At 38.8% G+C, this 21475-nt stretch overlaps 1 protein-coding gene across 1 annotated transcript; it reads right to left on the bottom strand.

Moving 5' to 3' along the window:
* Positions 1–868: 868 nt before the first annotated feature.
* On the bottom strand, positions 869–20728 carry LOC102807934 (uncharacterized). The gene is made up of 6 exons (XM_085502664.1): positions 20303–20728; positions 19492–19629; positions 15920–16087; positions 14178–14228; positions 7809–7986; positions 869–1011 (listed from the first exon to the last, which is right to left on the bottom strand). Exons 1-6 carry the CDS (start codon positions 20726–20728, stop codon positions 869–871), a joined length of 1104 nt encoding a protein of 367 aa, XP_085358790.1.
* Positions 20729–21475: the final 747 nt, after the last annotated feature.

Here is a 21475-nt window from a genome sequence, read left to right as displayed (position 1 = left end):
TATAAAAAGTATGGTTACCATAATATTTTATGATTAAACTGGCCCCAGATTTGTAAAATTGGTTCTAAAATTTATGAAAGAATGTGCCTATTTGTGTGATTGATTATTTCTAGTAGCATCTACCCCCCCTCCCCCCCCAAACAAGTTCAACAAATCTAGGCCACAACACCGAAGTAATACAAGAATCAGGGGAAACTTTAAAAGAAACCAAAACAAACAAACAATATCTTGAAACTAAAAATGACATTAGATATTATTCTGACACAGTAGTCATAGTGTTCAAAAAATACCTCATATTATTCACCTTATCTCAATATTTTCATAATTTTCATTCCAAATACGAGTTAAAAATGGACTCAGTGTTCTTCTTAGGTTAATATAATATCACTGACTAAGACCACATCGTCACGGGTGATTTTCGTAACAATGGAATATGCTAATCACTATATATTGTATTTATTGTTAAGATAATTGTTAATCTAGGAGTAGTAGCTCTGTACCCAGAATGCTTCTAAAGAGAACCCTGGGTAGGTTTAAGAAATTAGCAATAGAAATGCAACAAGCATCAGTGAAAAAATAGAATGGATGACATATAATCTCTGAGATAGTGACCTGGTAAGTTGCACAAACAGAGATCACTGCCATCATCTGGTTATTGGTCAACCCCAGGCATGGTAGGTTGCTCAAACCGAGATCACCGCTATCATCTGGTTATTGGTCAATCCCAGGCATGGTAGGTTGCTCAAACAGAGATCACTGCTATCATCTGGTTATTGGTCAACCCCAGGCATGGTAGGTTGCTCAAACAGAGATCACTGCTATCTGGTTATTGGTCAATCCCAGGCATGGTAGGTTGCTCAAACAGAGATCACCGCCATCTTCTTTTTGTACCACCACAGATTCGTAGCATCATAATCACGAATGGAATCATCAGAAAAATTACATAGCGATAAAGTTGATAATATCTAGATGGTAGTGGCAATAGAGTGTAGTTGATATGACCAGTAGTATCTACCAAAAATAGAAAGAATAAAAATAGCATAACTAGTAACTAGCAATAAAGTGTAGTTGATATGACCAGTAGTATCTACCAAAGATAGAAAGAATAAAAATAGCATAACTAGTAACTAGCAATAAAGTGTAGTTGATATAACCAGTAGTATCTACCAAAGATAGAAACAATAAAAATAGCATAACTAGTAACTAGCAATAAAGTGTAGTTGATATAACCAGTAGTATCTACCAAAGATAGAAAGAATAAAAATAGCATAACTAGTAACTAGCAATAAAGTGTAGTTGATATGACAGACCAGTAGTATCTACCAAAGATAGAAAGAATAAAAATAGCATAACTAGTAACTAGCAATGGAGTGTAGTTGATATGACCAGTAGTATCTACCAAAGATAGAAAGAATAAAAATAGCATAACTAGTAACTAGCAATGGAGTGTAGTTGATATGACCAGTAGTATCTACCAAAGATAGAAAGAATAAAAATAGCATAACTAGTAACTAGCAATAAATTGTAGTTGATATGACCAGTAGTATCTACCAAAGATAGAAAGAATAAAAATAGCATAACTAGTAACTAGCAATAAAGTGTAGTTGATATGACCAGTAGTATCTACCAAAGATAGAAAGAATAACAAGCAGCCTATCGGCTGAGATAGCTCCGCTGTTAGCAATGCACATTTCAATTAAAGAACTGAAGACATCATTAGAAAATGAACAATATGTATACATGTAGTATCAAAGCAATCAGACTTACAGTTTTTAACAAGAAGTCGAAAATATCACTTTCTATCAAAAATGACCAAAATATTCACCAAAATTAGAGAATTGAAGATATCATCACGAAATGAACAAATCTGAGAGGTCCACATGTAGTACCTATATATGTAATATCAAAGCAATCGGACTATTGGTTTTTTACAAGAAGTCGAAAATATCACTTTTTACCAAAAATGACAAAAATATTCACCAAAATTAAAGAATCAAAGATATCATCACGAAATGAACAAATCTGAGAAAGGTCTACATGTAGTATCTAAATATGTAATATCAAAGCAATTGAACTATTGGTTTTTAACAAGAAGTCGAAAATATCACTTTTTACCAAAAATTACAAAAATATTCACCAAAATTAGAGAATTGAAGACATCATCACAAAATGAACAAATCTGAGAGAGGTCCACATGTAGTACCTATTTATGTAAAATCAAAGCAATCGGACTTGTGGTTTTTAACAAGAAGTCGAAAATAACACTTTTTACCAAAAATGATAAAAATATTCACCAAAATTAGAGAATTAAAGATATCATTACAAAATGAACAAATCTGAGAGAGGTCCACATGTAATATCAAAGCAATTGCACTTGCATTTTTTAACAAGAAGTCGAAAATATCACTTTTTACCAAAAATGACAAAAATATTCACCAAAATTAGAGAATTGAAGATATCAACATGAAATGAACAAACCTAAGAGAGGTCTACCCAAAGTACATATACACCAAGTATCAAAGCATTCAGGATTGTAGTTTTCAAGAAGAAGTCGAAAAAGTAAAACATTGACACGGACGACGGACAATCACTCATATGATAAGCTCCGCTCGACAAAGTCGACAGCGGAGCTAAAAATATGACCAGTATGACCAGATATGACCAGTAGTATCTACCAAAGATAGAAAGAATAAAAATAGCATAACTAGTAACTAGCAATAGAGTGTAGTTGATATGACCAGTAGTATCTACCAAAGATAGAAAGCATAAATAGCATAACTATTACAGTAACAAATGCTATATGGATACAAGCTAACAATCGTCCCCACCAGGTATAATTTCTTATATACAATACCTAAAACAATGCAATAATAGGTAGGATTACTTGTACCAAAAATGAACAAGATAATGAAGTATAATATTTCATGTACTGTATTAATCTCAACTTCCCTTATGGAATAATACAGCATAAATTGTATAAAAGTCCCTAAATAGCACAGCAATATATGACAGAAAATTTTTGGCAGAATTTATGATTTTAGAACAATGAGGTCATCAGTAATTACATAACAAGCAGCATAATTATTACAATCTTGCCCATTGAGAATTTAGATAACAAATAGATGGATGGATTGATTCGATTCACAGTCTTTTCTTTGCATGGGAAATGTGAGTATAAAAGTCCTGAAATGATGCAATAATATGCCTGAATATTTTGCAAGAAAAGTTCTGGCTAAAATTTAGGTATGTATAATTTTGACCAAATATAGACGAGAACAATGTAGCCATCATAATTACATAATAAATTCATGTTTCTACATGTATAACAATTTAAATGCCCTTTGTAGAATAATATAAAATGAATGGTATAGCAGTTCTGAAATAATAGAACAGCAACTCATCTGAGTAAAGAATAGTAGCCAATGTTAATACTACATGTACTGTATTAATCTCAATACAATCTCAACATATCCAAGCAAAATTTGGCAAAGAAAATACTAGTTACTAAATGATAGCAGAGTAATATAATTGTCACTTTTTTTTTTATTTACGTTCATAATGAAAACATATTGGTTTACTATACTTATCTAATAGACAGAGTCTTGAAAAGCATTGAAAACGCCTGGTTCTCAATATCAGCAGCACATGATTTTATTCTGTCTACTTAATTCTACATCCAACAAATGTTTTATTTCAGCTAAATTTTACCCCATATCTTGACATTTCATAGTGATTGATAAGCATCAAACATTCCAAAATTCACATCAACCATCCTGACTCAATGTGCTAGACATAAGTGTATCACTAATCACAAAGTTATAGTTTCCATAGGTTACCCATTTTTTTTATTTGCTGTTTGTATCTTTCCATATTTTACAAACAATTTTCAAACTTTAAAAGGTAATGTAGCCTACAAAACAGAATAACATACTTGATACAAAACTGAAGTTGGGTATAGTAAGATATCTGCAACAAATTGCATATTTCTGCTAACAAGAAGTGATTCAATGTCAATCAACTTCCCTTTGCACACAAGTTGGTGAGGAGATCGAGCATGTTATTGAGATCACTAAACAAGGATGTTAAGTAAGTTAGTGAGTCAATCACTAAGTAAGTTAGTGAGTTTGCAGAGTAAGTTGGTGAGCTCACTGACAAGTTGTTGAGGAGATCAAGCATGTTGGTGAGGAGATCAAGCATGTTGTTGAGGAGATCAAGCATGTTGGTGAGGAGATCAAGCATGTTGGTGAGGAGATCAAGCATGTTGGTGAGGAGATCAATCATGTTGGTGAGGAGATCAAGCATGTTGTTGAGGAGATCAAGCATGTTGGTGAGGAGATCGAGCACGTTGGTGAGGAGATCGAGCACTTTGGTGAGGAGATCGAGCACGTTGGTGTAGAGATCGAGCACGTTGGTGTAGAGATCGAGCACGTTGGTGTAGAGATCGAGCATGTTGGTGAGGAGATCGAGCATGTTGGTGAGGAGATCGAGCATGTTGGTGAAAAGATCGAGCATGTTGTTGAGGAGATCAAGCATGTTGGTGAGCAGATCAAGCATGTTGGTGAGGAATTCAAGCATGTTGTTGAGGAGATCAAGCATGTTGGTGAAGAGATCAAGCATGTTGGTGAGGAGATCAAGCATGTTGGTGAGGAGTTCAAGCACGTTGGTGAGGAGATCAAGCACGTTGGTGAGGAGATCAAGCACATTGGTGAGGAGATCGAGCATGTTGGTGAGGAGATCAAGCATGTTGGTGAGGAGATCAAGCATGTTGGTGAGGAGATCAAGCATGTTGGTGAGAAGATCAAGCACGTTGTTGAGGAAATCAAGTACGTTGGTGAGGAGATCAAGCATGTTGGTGAGGAGATCAAGCACGTTGGTGAGGAGATCAAGCACGTTGGTGAGGAGATCAAGCATGTTGGTGAGGAGATCAAGCACGTTGGTGAGGAGATCAAGCATGTTGGTGAGGAGATCAAGCACGTTGGTGAGGAGATTGAGCACGTTGGTGAGGAGATTGAGCACGTTGGTGAGGAGATCAAGCACGTTGGTGAGGAGATCAAGCACGTTGGTGAGGAGATCAAGCACGTTGGTGAGGAGATCAAGCATGTTGGTGAGGAGATCGAGCACGTTGGTGAGGAGATCAAGCATGTTGTTGAGGAGATCAAGCACGTTGGTGAGGAGATCAAGCACGTTGGTGAGGAGATCGAGCATGTTGGTGAGGAGATCGAGCACGTTGGTGAGGAGATCGAGCATGTTGGTGAGGAGATCGAGCATGTTGTTGAGGAGATCAAGCATGTTGGTGAGGAGATCAAGCACGTTGTTGAGGAGATCAAGCAGGTTGGTGAGGAGATCAAGCACGTTGGTGAGGAGATCAAGCATGCTGGTGAGGAGATCAAGCATGCTGGTGAGAAGATCAAGCACGTTGGTGAGGAGATCGAGCACATTGGTGAGGAGATCGAGCATGTTGGTGAGGAGATCGAGCATGTTGGTGAGGAGATCGAGCACGTTGGTGAGGAGATCGAGCATGTTGTTGAGGAGATCGAGCATGTTGTTGAGGAGATCAAGCATGTTGTTGAGGAGATCAAGCATGTTGGTGAGGAGATCAAGCATGTTGGTGAGGAGATCAAGCATGTTGGTGAGGAAATCAAGCATGTTATTGAGGAGATCAAGCCATGTTGGTGAGGAGATCAAGCCATGCTGGTGAGGAGATCAAGCACGTTGGTGAGGAGATCAAGCATGTTGGTGAGGAGATCAAGCACGTTGGTGAGGAGATTGAGCACGTTGGTGAGGAGATCAAGCACGTTGGTGAGGAGATCAAGCACGTTGGTGAGGAGATCAAGCACGTTGGTGAGGAGATCAAGCATGTTGGTGAGGAGATCGAGCACGTTGGTGAGGAGATCAAGCATGTTGTTGAGGAGATCAAGCACGTTGGTGAGGAGATCAAGCACGTTGGTGAGGAGATCAAGCATGTTGGTGAGGAGATCGAGCACGTTGGTGAGGAGATCGAGCATGTTGGTGAGGAGATCAAGCATGTTGGTGAGGAGATCAAGCATGTTGGTGAGGAGATCAAGCACGTTGTTGAGGAGATCAAGCAGGTTGGTGAGGAGATCAAGCACGTTGGTGAGGAGATCAAGCATGCTGGTGAGGAGATCAAGCATGCTGGTGAGGAGATCAAGCATGTTGGTGAGGAGATCAAGCACGTTGTTGAGGAGATCAAGCATGTTGGTGAGGAGATCAAGCACGTTGTTGAGGAGATCAAGCAGGTTGGTGAGGAGATCAAGCACGTTGGTGAGGAGATCAAGCATGCTGGTGAGGAGATCGAGCATGCTGGTGAGAAGATCGAGCACGTTGGTGAGGAGATCGAGCACATTGGTGAGGAGATCGAGCATGTTGGTGAGGAGATCGAGCATGTTGGTGAGGAGATCGAGCACGTTGGTGAGGAGATTGAGCATGTTGTTGAGGAGATTGAGCATGTTGTTGAGGAGATCGAGCATGTTGTTGAGGAGATCAAGCATGTTGGTGAGGAGATCAAGCATGTTGGTGAGGAAATCAAGCATGTTGGTGAGGAGATCAAGCCATGTTGGTGAGGAGATCAAGCCATGCTGGTGAGGAGATCAAGCACGTTAGTGAGGAGATCAAGCATGTTGGTGATGAGATCAAGCATGTTGGTGATGAGATCAAGCACGTTGGTGAGGAGATCAAGCATGTTGGTGAGGAGATCGAGCATGTTGGTGAGGAGATCGAGCATGTTGGTGAGGAGATCGAGCATGTTGGTGAGGAGATCGAGCACGTTGGTGAGGAGCTCGAGCACATTGGTGAGGAGCTCGAGCACGTTGGTGAGGAGATCGAGCACGTTGGTGAGGAGATCGAGCACGTTGGTGAGGAGCTCGAGCACGTTGGTGAGGAGATCAAGCACGTTGGTGAGATCAAGCATGTTGTTGAGATCACTTATGGTGGTGAGTTTACTGAGCAAGTTGGTGAGGTCACTAAGTAACTTGGTGAGTTTGCAGAGCAAGTTGGTGAGTTTACTGAGCAAGTTGGAGAGATCACTGAGCAAGTTGGTGATTTCAAAGCAAATTGGTGAGGTCACTGAGCAAGTTGGTGAGGTCACTGAGCAAGTTGGTGAGTTTGCAGAGCAATTTGGTGAGTTTCCAAAGCAATATTTAATTTCAGCAGATCTGTTGCTGCAGAGATAGTCACTAGATTTTAAATTCACTGGTTTGTTAGGAAAATATGTTATTATAGTGGGAAGACACCTGTTGACCTGCGTAGCATTCACACCATCTTGATGCAGTCTCAGCTTTGCTGGACAGGACAAGTATCTCGCATGTCAGATGAGTGTCTTCTAAAAACACTTCTGTTTGGCGAGCTAAAGCAAGGAACACGCTCCCAAGGTGGCCAGAAGCAGCATTTCAAGGACACACTAAAAGCCGCACTGAAAGCTTTTAACATCAGTCATGGCACACAGGAGCAGTTGGCCCAAGACAGAGGAACATGACGATCAGCTGTTCACAAGAAAGCTAAAGTATGAAAGGCCAACAGGATTGCTGCTGCTGAAGACTGCAGGCAGACCAGGAAAATAGGGCCAACAACCCTGTGGCAGCTGCTACCATTCCCTGTTCGCACTGCCAGAGACACTTCCGGGCACAGATTGGCCTCAATAGCCACCTGGGGACCAACAGAGCAAGATCCTGACCCAGGATGACTAGATGTTCTTTGTCGCATCGACAGACGAACAACACACAACAATGTATGTGAAAAGAATAAAACCAATGAATTATTTAGGTAACATACAGTAAGCAAAGTTCACTTACCGATCACAGCGACTCCATATGCCATTTTTTTCACACCCATCCGGTAACTACAAGTAGGTACCATGAATTCAGTGGTCATTGGAATCCTTCCTGGTATTTGGCTTTTTTGGACAATTGCTGGATTTTTTTCTACAAGTTTCTTTGCTATATCTACTGTATTGTACTTGAAAATTCCTCCCTAAAATGAAAATATTTGCATTGCAGATGTTTACTGTATAATAGATGCATATTAGCAGTCAGACTTGTGAACACTCAGCAGTAGAGCAGTCAGACTTGTGAACACTCAGTGCTATAGCAGTCAGACTTGTGAACACTGAGTACTATAGCAGTCAGACTTGTGAACACTCAGTACTATAGCAGTCAGACTTGTGAACACTCAGCAGTAGAGCAGTCAGACTTGTGAACACTCAGCAGTAGAGCAGTCAGACTTGTGAACACTCAGCAGTAGAGCAGTCAGACTTGTGAACACTCAGTACTATAGCAGTCAGACTTGTGAACACTGAGTACTATAGCAGGCAGACTTGTGAACACTCAGTACTATAGCAGTCAGACTTGTGAACACTCAGTACTATAGCAGTCAGACTTGTGAACACTCAGTACTATAGCAGTCAGACTTGTGAACACTCAGTACTATAGCAGTCAGACTTGTGAACACTCAGTACTATAGCAGTCAGACTTGTGAACACTCAGTACTATAGCAGTCAGACTTGTGAACACTCAGCAGTAGAGCAGTCAGACTTGTGAACACTCAGCAGTAGAGCAGTCAGACTGGTGAACACTCAGTACTATAGCAGTCAGACTTGTGAACACTTAGTACTATAGTAGTCAGAATTGTTAACACTGAGTACTATAGCAGTCAGACTTGTGAACACTCAGCAGTAGAGCAGTCAGACTTGTGAACACTCAGCAGTAGAGCAGTCAGACTTGTGAACACTCAGCAGTAGAGCAGTCAGACTGGTGAACACTCAGTACTATAGCAGTCAGACTGGTGAACACTCAGTACTATAGTAGTCAGAATTGTTAACACTGAGTACTATAGCAGTCAGACTTGTGGACACTGAGTACTATAGCAGTCAGACTTGTGGACACTCAGTACTATAGCAGTCAGACTTGTGAACACTCAGTACTACAGCAGTCAGACTTGTGAACACTCAGTACTACAGCAGTCAGACTTGTGAACACTTTGTGGTATAGCAGTCAGACTTGTGAACACTCAGTAATATAGCAGTCAGACTTGTGTACACTTGGTGGTATAGCAGTCAGACTTGTGTACACTTGGTGGTATAGCAGTCAGACCTGTAGACACTCAGTACTGTAGCAGTTAGATTAGTGGACACTCAGTACTGTAGCAGTTAGATTAGTGGACACTCAGTACTATGTCAGTCTGACTTGTGAATACTTGGTAGTATATCAGTCAGACTTGTGAATACTTGGTAGTATAGCAGTCAGATCTGTGAACACTCAGTACTATAGTAGTCAAAATTGTTAACACTCAGTACTATAGTGAAAAATTAATACTATAGCAGTCAGACTTGTGAACACTTGGTGGTATAGCAGTCTGACTTGTGAATACTTGGTAGTATAGCAGTCAGATCTGTGAACACTCAGTACTATAGCAGTCTGAATTGTGAACACTCAGTACTATAGCAGTCTGAATTGTGAACACTCAGTACTATAGCAGTCAGACTTGTGAACACTCAGCAGTAGAGCAGTCAAACTTGTGAACACTCAGTACTATAGCAGTCTGAATTGTGAACACTCTGTACTATAGCAGTCAGACTTGTGAACACTCAGTACTATAGCAGTCAGACTTGTGAACACTCAGCAGTAGAGCAGTCAAACTTGTGAACACTCAGTACTATAGCAGTCAGAATTGTGGACACTTAGCAGTAGAGCAGTCAAACTTGTGAACACTCAGTACTGTAGCAGTTAGATTAGTGGACACTCAGTACTATGTCAGTCTGACTTGTGAATACTTGGTAGTATATCAGTCAGACTTGTGAATACTTGGTAGTATAGCAGTCAGATCTGTGAACACTCAGTACTATAGTAGTCAGAATTGTTAACACTCAGTACTATAGTGAAAAATTAATACTATAGCAGTCAGACTTGTGAACACTTGGTGGTATAGCAGTCAGACTTGTGAACACTTGGTAGTATAGCAGTCTGACTTGTGAATACTTGGTAGTATAGCAGTCAGATCTGTGAACACTCAGTACTATAGTAGTCAGAATTGTTAACACTGAGTACTATAGCAGTCAGACTTGTGAACACTCAGCAGTAGAGCAGTCAGACTTGTGAACACTCAGCAGTAGAGCAGTCAGACTTGTGAACACTCAGCAGTAGAGCAGTCAGACTTGTGGACACTCAGCAGTAGAGCAGTCAGACTGGTGAACACTCAGTACTATAGCAGTCAGACTGGTGAACACTCAGTACTATAGTAGTCAGAATTGTTAACACTGAGTACTATAGCAGTCAGACTTGTGGACACTCAGTACTATAGCAGTCAGACTTGTGGACACTCAGTACTATAGCAGTCAGACTTGTGGACACTCAGTACTATAGCAGTCAGACTTGTGAACACTCAGTACTACAGCAGTCAGACTTGTGAACACTTTGTGGTATAGCAGTCAGACTTGTGAACACTCAGTAATATAGCAGTCAGACTTGTGTACACTTGGTGGTATAGCAGTCAGACCTGTAGACACTCAGTACTGTAGCAGTTAGATTAGTGGACACTCAGTACTGTAGCAGTTAGATTAGTGGACACTCAGTACTATGTCAGTCTGACTTGTGAACACTCAGTACTATAGCAGTCTGACTTGTGAATACTTGGTAGTATAGCAGTCAGACTTGTGAATACTTGGTAGTATAGCAGTCAGATCTGTGAACACTCAGTACTATAGTAGTCAAAATTGTTAACACTCAGTACTATAGTGAAAAATTAATACTATAGCAGTCAGACTTGTGAACACTTGGTGGTATAGCAGTCTGACTTGTGAATTGGTAGTATAGCAGTCTGACTTGTGAATACTTGGTAGTATAGCAGTCAGATCTGTGAACACTCAGTACTATAGCAGTCTGAATTGTGAACACTCAGTACTATAGCAGTCTGAATTGTGAACACTCAGTACTATAGCAGTCAGACTTGTGAACACTCAGCAGTAGAGCAGTCAAACTTGTGAACACTCAGTACTATAGCAGTCTGAATTGTGAATACTTGGTAGTATAGCAGTCAGACTTGTGAATACTTGGTAGTATAGCAGTCAGATCTGTGAACACTCAGTACTATAGTAGTCAAAATTGTTAACACTCAGTACTATAGTGAAAAATTAATACTATAGCAGTCAGACTTGTGAACACTTGGTGGTATAGCAGTCTGACTTGTGAATACTTGGTAGTATAGCAGTCAGACTTGTGAACACTCAGTACTATAGCAGTCAGACTTGTGAACACTTGGTGGTATAGCAGTCTGACTTGTGAATTGGTAGTATAGCAGTCTGACTTGTGAACACTCTGTACTATAGCAGTCAGACTTGTGAACACTCAGTACTATAGCAGTCAGACTTGTGAACACTCAGCAGTAGAGCAGTCAAACTTGTGAACACTCAGTACTATAGCAGTCAGAATTGTGGACACTCAGCAGTAGAGCAGTCAAACTTGTGAACACTCAGTACTATAGCAGTCAGACTTGTGAACACTCAGTACTGTAGCAGTCAGACTTGTGAACACTCAGTACTGTAGCACTCAGACTTGTGAACACTTGGTAGTATATCAGTCTGACTTGTGAACACTCAGTACTACAGCAGTCAGACTTGTGAACACTTTGTGGTATAGCAGTCAGACTTGTGAACACTCAGTAATATAGCAGTCAGACTTGTGTACACTTGGTGGTATAGCAGTCAGACCTGTAGACACTCAGTACTGTAGCAGTTAGATTAGTGGACACTCAGTACTATGTCAGTCTGACTTGTGAATACTTGGTAGTATATCAGTCAGACTTGTGAATACTTGGTAGTATAGCAGTCAGATCTGTGAACACTCAGTACTATAGTAGTCAGACTTGTGAACACTCAGCAGTAGAGCAGTCAAACTTGTGAACACTCAGTACTATAGCAGTCAGAATTGTGGACACTCAGCAGTAGAGCAGTCAAACTTGTGAACACTCAGTACTATAGCAGTCAGACTTGTGAACACTCAGTACTGTAGCAGTCAGACTTGTGAACACTCAGTACTGTAGCAGTCAGACTTGTGAACACTTGGTAGTATATCAGTCTGACTTGTGAACACTTAGTACTATAGCAATCAGACTTGTGAACAATCAATACTATAGCAGTCAGACTTGTGAACACTTGGTGGTATAGCAGTCATACTAGTAGACACTCAGTACTGTAGCAGTCAGATTAGTGGACACTCAGTACTAGCAGTCTGACTTGTGAATACTTGGTAGTATAGCAGTCAGATCTGTGAACACTCAGCACTATAGTAGTCAGGATTGTAAACACTTGGTTGTATAGCAGTCAGACTTGTGAACACTTGGTAGTATAGCAGTCAGTCTTGTGAACACTTTTTGGTATAGCAGTCAGACTTGTAGACACTCAGTACTGTAGCAGTTAGATTAGTGGACACTCAGTACTATGTCAGTCTGACTTGTGAATACTTGGTAGTATAGCAGTCAGACTTGTGAACACTCAGTACTATAGCCGTCTGAATTGTGAACACTCAGTACTATAGAAGTCTGAATTGTGAACACTCAGTACTATAGTAGTCAGAATTGTGAACACTCAGTTCTATAGTAGTCAGAATTGTGAACACTCAGTACTATAGCAGTCAGACTTGTCAACACTCAGCAGTAGAGCAGTTAGACTTGTGAACACTCAGCAGTAGAGCAGTCAGACTTGTGAACACTCAGCAGTAGAGCAGTCAGACTTGTGAACACTCAGCAGTAGAGCAGTCAGACTTGTGAAAACTCAGTACTATAGCAGTCAGACTTGTGAATACTCAGCAGTAGAGCAGTCAGACCTGTGAATACTCAGTATTATAGCAGTCAGACTTGTGAACACTTGGCAGTATAGCAGTCAGACTTGTGAACATTTGGTGGTATAACAGTCAGACTTGTGAACACTTGGTAGTATAGTAGTAAGACTTGTGAACATTTGGTGGTATAACAGTCAGACTTGTGAACACTTGATAGTATAGCAGTAGTAAGACTTGTGAACACTTGGTAGTATAGTAGTAAGACTTGTGAAAACTCAGTACTATAGCAGTCAGACTTCTGAACACTTGGTGGTATAGCAGTCAGACTTGTGAACACTCAGTAATATAGCAGTAAGACTTGTGAACACTCAGTACTATAGCAGTCAGACTTGTGAACACTCAGTACTATAGCAGTCAGACTGGTGAACACTCAGCAGTAGAGCAGTCAGACTGGTGAACACTCAGTACTATAGTAGTCAGAATTGTTAACACTCAGTACTATAGCAGTCAGACTTGTCAACACTCAGCAGTAGAGCAGTTAGACTTGTGAACACTCAGCAGTAGAGCAGTCAGACTTGTAAACACTTAGTACTATAGCAATCAGACTTGTGAACAATCAATACTATAGCAGTCAGACTTGTGAACACTTGGTAGTATAGCAGTCAGACTTGTAGACATTCAGTACTGTAGCAGTCAGATTAGTGGACACTCAGTACTAGCAGTCAGACTTGTGAACACTTGGTTGTATAGCAGTCAGACTTGTGAACACTTGGTAGTATAGCAGTCAGTCTTGTGAACACTTGGTAGTATAGCAGTCAGTCTTGTGAACACTTTTTGGTATAGCAGTCAGACTAGTAGACACTCAGTACTGTAGCAGTCAGATTAGTGGACACTCAGTACTATAGTAGTCAGGATTGCGAACACTTGGTAGTACAGCAGTCAGACTTGTGAACACTTGGTTGTATAGCAGTCAGACTTGTGAACACTTGGTAGTATAGCAGTCAGTCTTGTGAACACTTGGTAGTATAGCAGTCAGTCTTGTGAACACTTTTTGGTATAGCAGTCAGACTAGTAGACACTCAGTACTGTAGCAGTCAGATTAGTGGACACTCAGTACTATAGTAGTCAGGATTGCGAACACTTGGTAGTACAGCAGTCAGACTTGTGAACACTTGGTTGTATAGCAGTCAGACTTGTGAACACTTGGTAGTATAGCAGTCAGTCTTGTGAACACTTGGTAGTATAGCAGTCAGTCTTGTGAACACTTTTTGGTACAGCAGTCAGACGAGTAGACACTCAGTACTAGCAGTCAGATTTGTGAACACTTGGTAGTATAGCAGTAAGACTTGTTAACACTTGGTAGTATAGCAGTCAGACTAGTTGAATACTTACACGATGACTGTGTGCAGTGAACACAAAATGTGGTTTTAATCTGTATATAAGCTGTTAAAACAGGAAAAAATAATGTTATTAAACTTTTAGTAGTACATTTGTACTTGTGGTGGGAGAACATAATTATGTTGCTTTTGCTATGTTCAGGTTTAGGTAGGTAGTTGAGATAGTTCAAAGGGCATTTGCATTTTGAGGTTAGCCGTAAAGTTTTATTAAATATCTTAATGGGCTTTACTCTTTTTTTTTTAAATATTTGTTTAATCTTTAATTTATTCATTTATATTTTCTGCATTTCAGTAACTATATTGATATTGTTTTAAAATTGTCTGAAATTTTATTCTCATTTTCAAAATTGATTTATGCCAACAGATGACTAAAGCAAAGAAAGCTTGGAAAGGTATTGGAGGCATGAAGTACAACTAAGGAATACTGTATTTACTTATTGTTTCATTAAACTTTGATGTGTGGTACTCAATTTATCTGTAAACAGCTATAAATTTGGTATTTTATGCAAATTAGGTAATTAGCAAGCAAAAATATTAACTCTAAACTGTATATGGCTTATTCCTAAGCATCTATGTACCAAGTTTCATTGAATCTGATGAGTGGTTAAGATATTGGTACATCTTAATCAGTATTTGAACTCTTTGAATACTAGATTCATCCATGGTCCTCTAAAACATGCAGGTCAGAGTAAATCTTGTGTCTATCTGATACAAAATTAATAAGCACAGTCCTCATCTAATTTAAGATACACAAATGTACATGTATATAGTTTTGTTTATAATAATATAGTTGGAACATAAACATGTCAGAGATATGGATCCAGAAGCTGATACTTGATTATGATGATTTTTTAACATTAAAATGACTGACATCTTGTATCTGATTGTCAAACGAGGACTTGTCTATATTGAGAGATATTAAAACAGCATTAATTAAAACAAAATGGCCACTGGTTGGCCATTTTAAATACATCTATATATCTATAACATGATGTAGAACGAATATATAAAATTTTAACAAAGACTGTCGGCCACTTTCAATCCGACCTGAAAAACAAAATGACGTGCGTCAAGGTCCAATAAAGTCTAATGTAGGTACTAAGTTTGAACAAAATCCATGTCTAAACAACCGAAATCCAATTCCGGAATGCCAAAAAAGCTTGTTTTCAATGATTTTTCAGCACAAAAATGGCTGTCATTTAGCCATATTGAATCAGAGCATGAAACAAATGTGCATATGTATAATATTATGTATGATGTATGTGTGAATTTCAATGTAATCGGTTCGGCATGTCCAAGATACAAGTTTGGACGCACGAGATCAATCCACTGCAAACAAAGAATTTATATCAAAATGCATAAAAATTTTGACAGAAAAATACTGTGTTTGAAGGGGTATTAAAGGACACATTATCTCCATTGCTTATCTTTACATTGTATTTTGAACTCATTGAAATGTATATTTTGTGCCATATTTGAACACATATTTTTAATTAGACACAGCAAGAATGTAGCACACAATGGATATCGAATAACATCACCGAATAACCACATACAGGAGGAGAGGTATAATAAGGTTATCACAAGAAAACCAATCAGGCAGTGTATAGGATTGCATCAACATTTGCTACACATTGGTCAATTAAAGTACATTGTACTTGTTTCATGCATATTTTGCAATATTCTCATAACTGTATAATAATCCTTGTATTTGATCCAAGGTAGTGTCCTTCTTACCTCGGCCCTCCTGGATTCTTTCACGCCTCCTAACGAATTATGTGTAATCAACACCCTAAATTTGTTGTCACTTTTTAAAATAAGGTCCTCTATATCCTCATCTAGTTCTTTACGAAATATTTCTTCATCAACCAAATCAGTCGGCCTCATCCACGGCACAAGATTGAACTAACAAAGAAATGAAATAAAGCTAAGAAATATCTCTAATGTGCTGAAGACATAAGAAAAAATATAACAAATATTAATATGAATCAAAATACATATTGCCACATGTATTCAAAAGCATTCCAAATAAACCCATTTGACCACAAGTGTATATTATGTTTTTATGCATAGTATGGGACCTGCAAGTGTACATGTTTCTATGCATATGGGACCCACAAGTGTATATGTTTCTATGCATAGTATGGGACCCACAAGTGTACATGTTTCTATGCATAGTATGGGACCCATAAGTGTATATATTTCTATGCATATGGGACCCACAAGTGTATATGTTTCTATGCATAGTATGGGACCCACAAGTGTATATGTTTCTATGCATATGGGACCCATAAGTGTATATGTTTCTATGCATAGTATGGGACCCACAAGTGTATATGTTTCTATGCATATGGGACCCATAAGTGTACATGTTTCTATGCATAGTATGGGACCCACAAGTGTAATGTTTCTATGCATAGTATGGGACCTACAAGTGTACATGTTTCTATGTTTAGTATGGGACCCATAAGTGTATATGTTTCTATGCATAGTATGGGACCCACAAGTGTATATGTTTCTATGCATAGTATGGGACCCACAAGTGTATATGTTTCTATGCATAGTATGGGACCCATAAGTGTACATGTTTCTATGCATAGTATGGGACCTGCAAGTGTACATGTTTCTATGCATATGGGACCCACAAGTGTATATGTTTCTATGCATAGTATGGGACCCACAAGTGTACATGTTTCTATGCATAGTATGGGACCCATAAGTGTATATGTTTCTATGCATATGGGACCCATAAGTGTATATGTTTCTATGCATAGTATGGGACCCACAAGTGTATATGTTTCTATGCATATGGGACCCATAAGTGTACATGTTTCTATGCATAGTATGGGACCCACAAGTGTAATGTTTCTATGCATAGTATGGGACCTACAAGTGTACATGTTTCTATGTTTAGTATGGGACCCATAAGTGTATATGTTTCTATGCATAGTATGGGACCCACAAGTGTATATGTTTATATGCATAGTATGGGACCAACAAGTGTACATGTTTCTATGCATAGTATGGGACCCACAAGTGTATATGTTTCTATGCATAGTATAGGACCTACAAGTGTACATGTTTCTATGTTTAGTATGGGACCCATAAGTGTATATGTTTCTATGCATAGTATGGGACCCACAAGTGTATATGTTTCTATGAATATGGGACCCATAAGTGTACATGTTTCTATGCATAGTATGGGACCCATAAGTGTATATGTTTCTATGCATAGTATGGGACCTGCAAGTGTATATGTTTCTATGTATAGTATGGGACCTGCAAGTGAACATGTTTCTATGCGTGGTATGGGACCCACAAGTGTACATGTTTCTATGCATAGTATGGGACCCATAAGTGTACATGGATCTATGCATAGTATGGGACCTGCAAGTGAACATGTTTCTATGGGTGGTATGGTACCTACAAGTGTATATGTTTCTATGCATAGTATGGGACCCATAAGTGTACATGTTTCTATGCATAGTATGGGACCTGCAAGTGAACATGTTTCGATGCGTGGTATGGGACCCACAAGTGTATATGTTTCTATGCATAGTATGGGACCCATAAGTGTACATGATTCTATGCATAGTATGGGATTGCAAGTTTACATGTTTCTATGCATATGAGACCCACAAGTGTACATGTTTCTATGCATAGTATGGGACCCACAAGTGTACATGTTTCTATGCATAGTATGGGACCCATAAGTGTATATATTTCTATGCATATGGGACCCACAAGTGTATATGTTTCTATGCATAGTATGGGACCCACAAGTGTATATGTTTCTATGCATATGGGACCCATAAGTGTATATGTTTCTATGCATAGTATGGGACCCACAAGTGTATATGTTTCTATGCATATGGGACCCATAAGTGTACATGTTTCTATGCATAGTATGGGACCCACAAGTGTAATGTTTCTATGCATAGTATGGGACCTACAAGTGTACATGTTTCTATGTTTAGTATGGGACCCATAAGTGTATATGTTTCTATGCATAGTATGGGACCCACAAGTGTATATGTTTCTATGCATAGTATGGGACCCACAAGTGTATATGTTTCTATGCATAGTATGGGACCCATAAGTGTACATGTTTCTATGCATAGTATGGGACCTGCAAGTGTACATGTTTCTATGCATATGGGACCCACAAGTGTATATGTTTCTATGCATAGTATGGGACCCATAAGTGTACATGATTCTATGCATAGTATGGGACCTGCAAGTTTACATGTTTCTATGCATATGAGACCCACAAGTGTATATGTTTCTATGCATAGTATGGGACCCATGAGTGTACATGTTTCTGTGAATAGTATGGGACCTGCAAGTTTACATGTTTCTATGCATATGGGACCCACAAGTGTAGATTTTTCTATGCAAAGTATGGAACCCACAAGTGTACATGTTTCTATGTTTAGTATGGAACCCATAGGTGTATATGTTTCTATGCATAGTATGGGACCCACAAGTGTACATGTTTCTATGCATAGTATGGGACCCACAAGTGTATATGTTTCTATGCATAGTATGGGACCCACAAGTGTATATGTTTCTATGCATAGTATGGTACCCACAAGTGTATATGTTTCTATGCATAGTATGGGACCCACAAGTGTATATGTTTCTATGCACAATATGGGGCCCACAAGTGTATACATTTCTAGGCATAGTATGGGACCCACAAGTGTAGATGTTTCTATGCATAGTATGAGACCAACAAGTGTACATGTTTCTATGCATAGTATGGGACCCACAAGTGTATGTTTCTATGCATAGTATGGGACCCACAAGTGTACATGTTTCTATGCATGCTATGGTGCCCACAAGTGTATATGTTTCTATGCATAGTATGGGACCCACAAGTGTACATGTTTCTATGCATAGTATGGGACCCATAAGTGTATATGTTTCTATGCATAGTATATGGCCCACAAGTGTACATGTTTCTATGCATGCTATGGTGCCCACAAGTGTATGTGTTTCTATGCATGCTATGGTGCCCACAAGTGTATGTGTTTCTATGCGTGGTATGGGACCCACAAGTGTATACCGTATGTTTCTATGCATAGTATGGGACATATATGTTGCTATGCAAGTCGCTTGCAATTGTCCAGTGTGCAGGCCTAGCCACCACTGAGGTGGGCTACAACAGCTTTCCTTGCAAATGAACTTTCTGAAACATATGGACAATATCTTTGCATCCCACCACACCAGTGTTTGCAGGCTGCATCTCAGCTTGGATATTATGCAGCAGCTATTACCGGTAAGTATGTAAATATTGTAAAACAAACCTTCAGAACATCTACATTTTTATACGGCACAACTTCAGACAAAGAATCAAAGTTTTCTTCAAATCTTCGTGCGAGTTCATATGTCATCTTGTCAGAGCCTTCACCTCCAATATCATTGTCTCCAGCTAACAGTACCATCTACATACAGGAACGAGAATATGCATCAAGTCAAGCTTTTTGTATTTGAGTTTATGTCATATAAATAATACTAGTATAACCAAACTATACATGATGTCCCATGGCTGATGATTTAAATATTTATGCATCATAGAAGTTTTATTATGGTATGATCCAATTGGTTCCTTTAATTAAAACATAGTGGAGACACATTTATTGGTGTATTCTCAAGCTACAACTTCTTGAAGTAACATTTTTTGGTTTTTATTGGGCAAGTTTCTTTTAATGGTTAACCTAGTGAATCCAAAGGCATTGATAATTGTGACAGTTTTAAATACTTACTACAGATTATTTGACCTTGTGGAAACCTTTCAAGCTAATTAGTGCAAATTAGTTTTTTAATTCATTCCTAGTTGACTAGTAGTCATGGACATACATACCACTTTTAAATATTTATTTTTATTTTTTATTTTAGGGGTAATCTTAGGTTGTTAAAAAACTGTTGAATTCTGTGACTGCTATAACACAGATATTATCATTAATTGTATTTATTAAATTTCTAATTTGATTGTTTTTTTTGCTACCTGAAGACATGAAATTTCCATTTTGCCTCATTGTCTCAAATAGAAACATATATTTATATATGCTATAACTATGGAGAAAGGTTATGCAAATACATTCAAATTGTACTGACCTTAACGTTTAGATATTTTGGTATAACAAAAATGTTATCAAAGAATCTCTTCTGGTAAGAGGAATATTGCTGCTTGGTAGCAATACTTCCTTCATCCACCAAGTCACCAAGGAACACAACAATATCAGGTTCAAAAAAATGTATTGCAAGTTGAAACGTCCTCCGAAGATAAGTATCAGAGTCCCATCGAGACAGCATCCCGATGAGGGAGGGCGGTTCATTGATTATCCCCTGGATTTGTGGGTCGCCGACAAATAAAATCTTCACATTGTCTGGGTGTTCCAGTGTCATTCCAAGTTCCCCAGGAGAAAGCTTCCAACTTCTCCTCATCCGTGCATATTCAAAGAATTCGTTGTAGAGTATCAGACAGAAGAAAAGAATGCTGTAGATAAGTAGGGCTGCACGGTTGCCACGGGTGATCCTCATAATTCAAGAAATGAAGACAAGTGTCTTGATTCATTCGTCATGTGACAGGAATATCCTTACAGTTTACAACAATACAGTTTGATCAGACAAATACGATTCTGTGCACATCCAATACTTGATAGCTACTGGTATATGGACACAGTACCTAGTAATAAGGTAAAGACAGAAGTACAAAAAATGTAACTGTTAACAATTTAACAAATTGACAAATATATAATAATGTTTGCATATGCATCAAACCAAACAGGGAAATATTTGAAATACTGCTGATAATCAAGATAAGCTACAAGCAAGGACATCATATTCCATCAAATTCAGTATGGTCATAAAACACATTAAACTTGACTATGGAGTAAGTTAAGCAAAAATCAAATTCACAATTTTGTAGAGGAGCTTATAATATAAAATAAATTACAGATGGATTTTATTTGACACAAAATTTAGTATGAATGAAAAAACATACAATAAATCAGTGGTCAAGAAAAATAAATGAAAAACAGACTAAACTAAAACTTAGAAATAAAATCAATAAATTTCCCGACGCAATTGACAATGAAGCTATCTTTAGTGCCTAGCAAGCACTTAAATACCAGGGAGCTGTAATGAGAGCTCCCTGTAAATACCAAACCGATTGAGTGTAAAATTAATTAAGGTGCCAGGCGGTGCATGACTTTAGCGACACCGTCTGGTCCCTACCTGTGAAGGGCGATACATTCAGAGCATTTCTCGCATAAAATCTGAGAACAG

Source organism: Saccoglossus kowalevskii, chromosome 8 (assembly GCF_978046115.1).
Source record: "Saccoglossus kowalevskii chromosome 8, keSacKowa6.1, whole genome shotgun sequence".
NCBI lineage: Eukaryota > Metazoa > Hemichordata > Enteropneusta > Harrimaniidae > Saccoglossus > Saccoglossus kowalevskii.
This window is presented reverse-complemented; position numbering and strand designations above follow the sequence as displayed.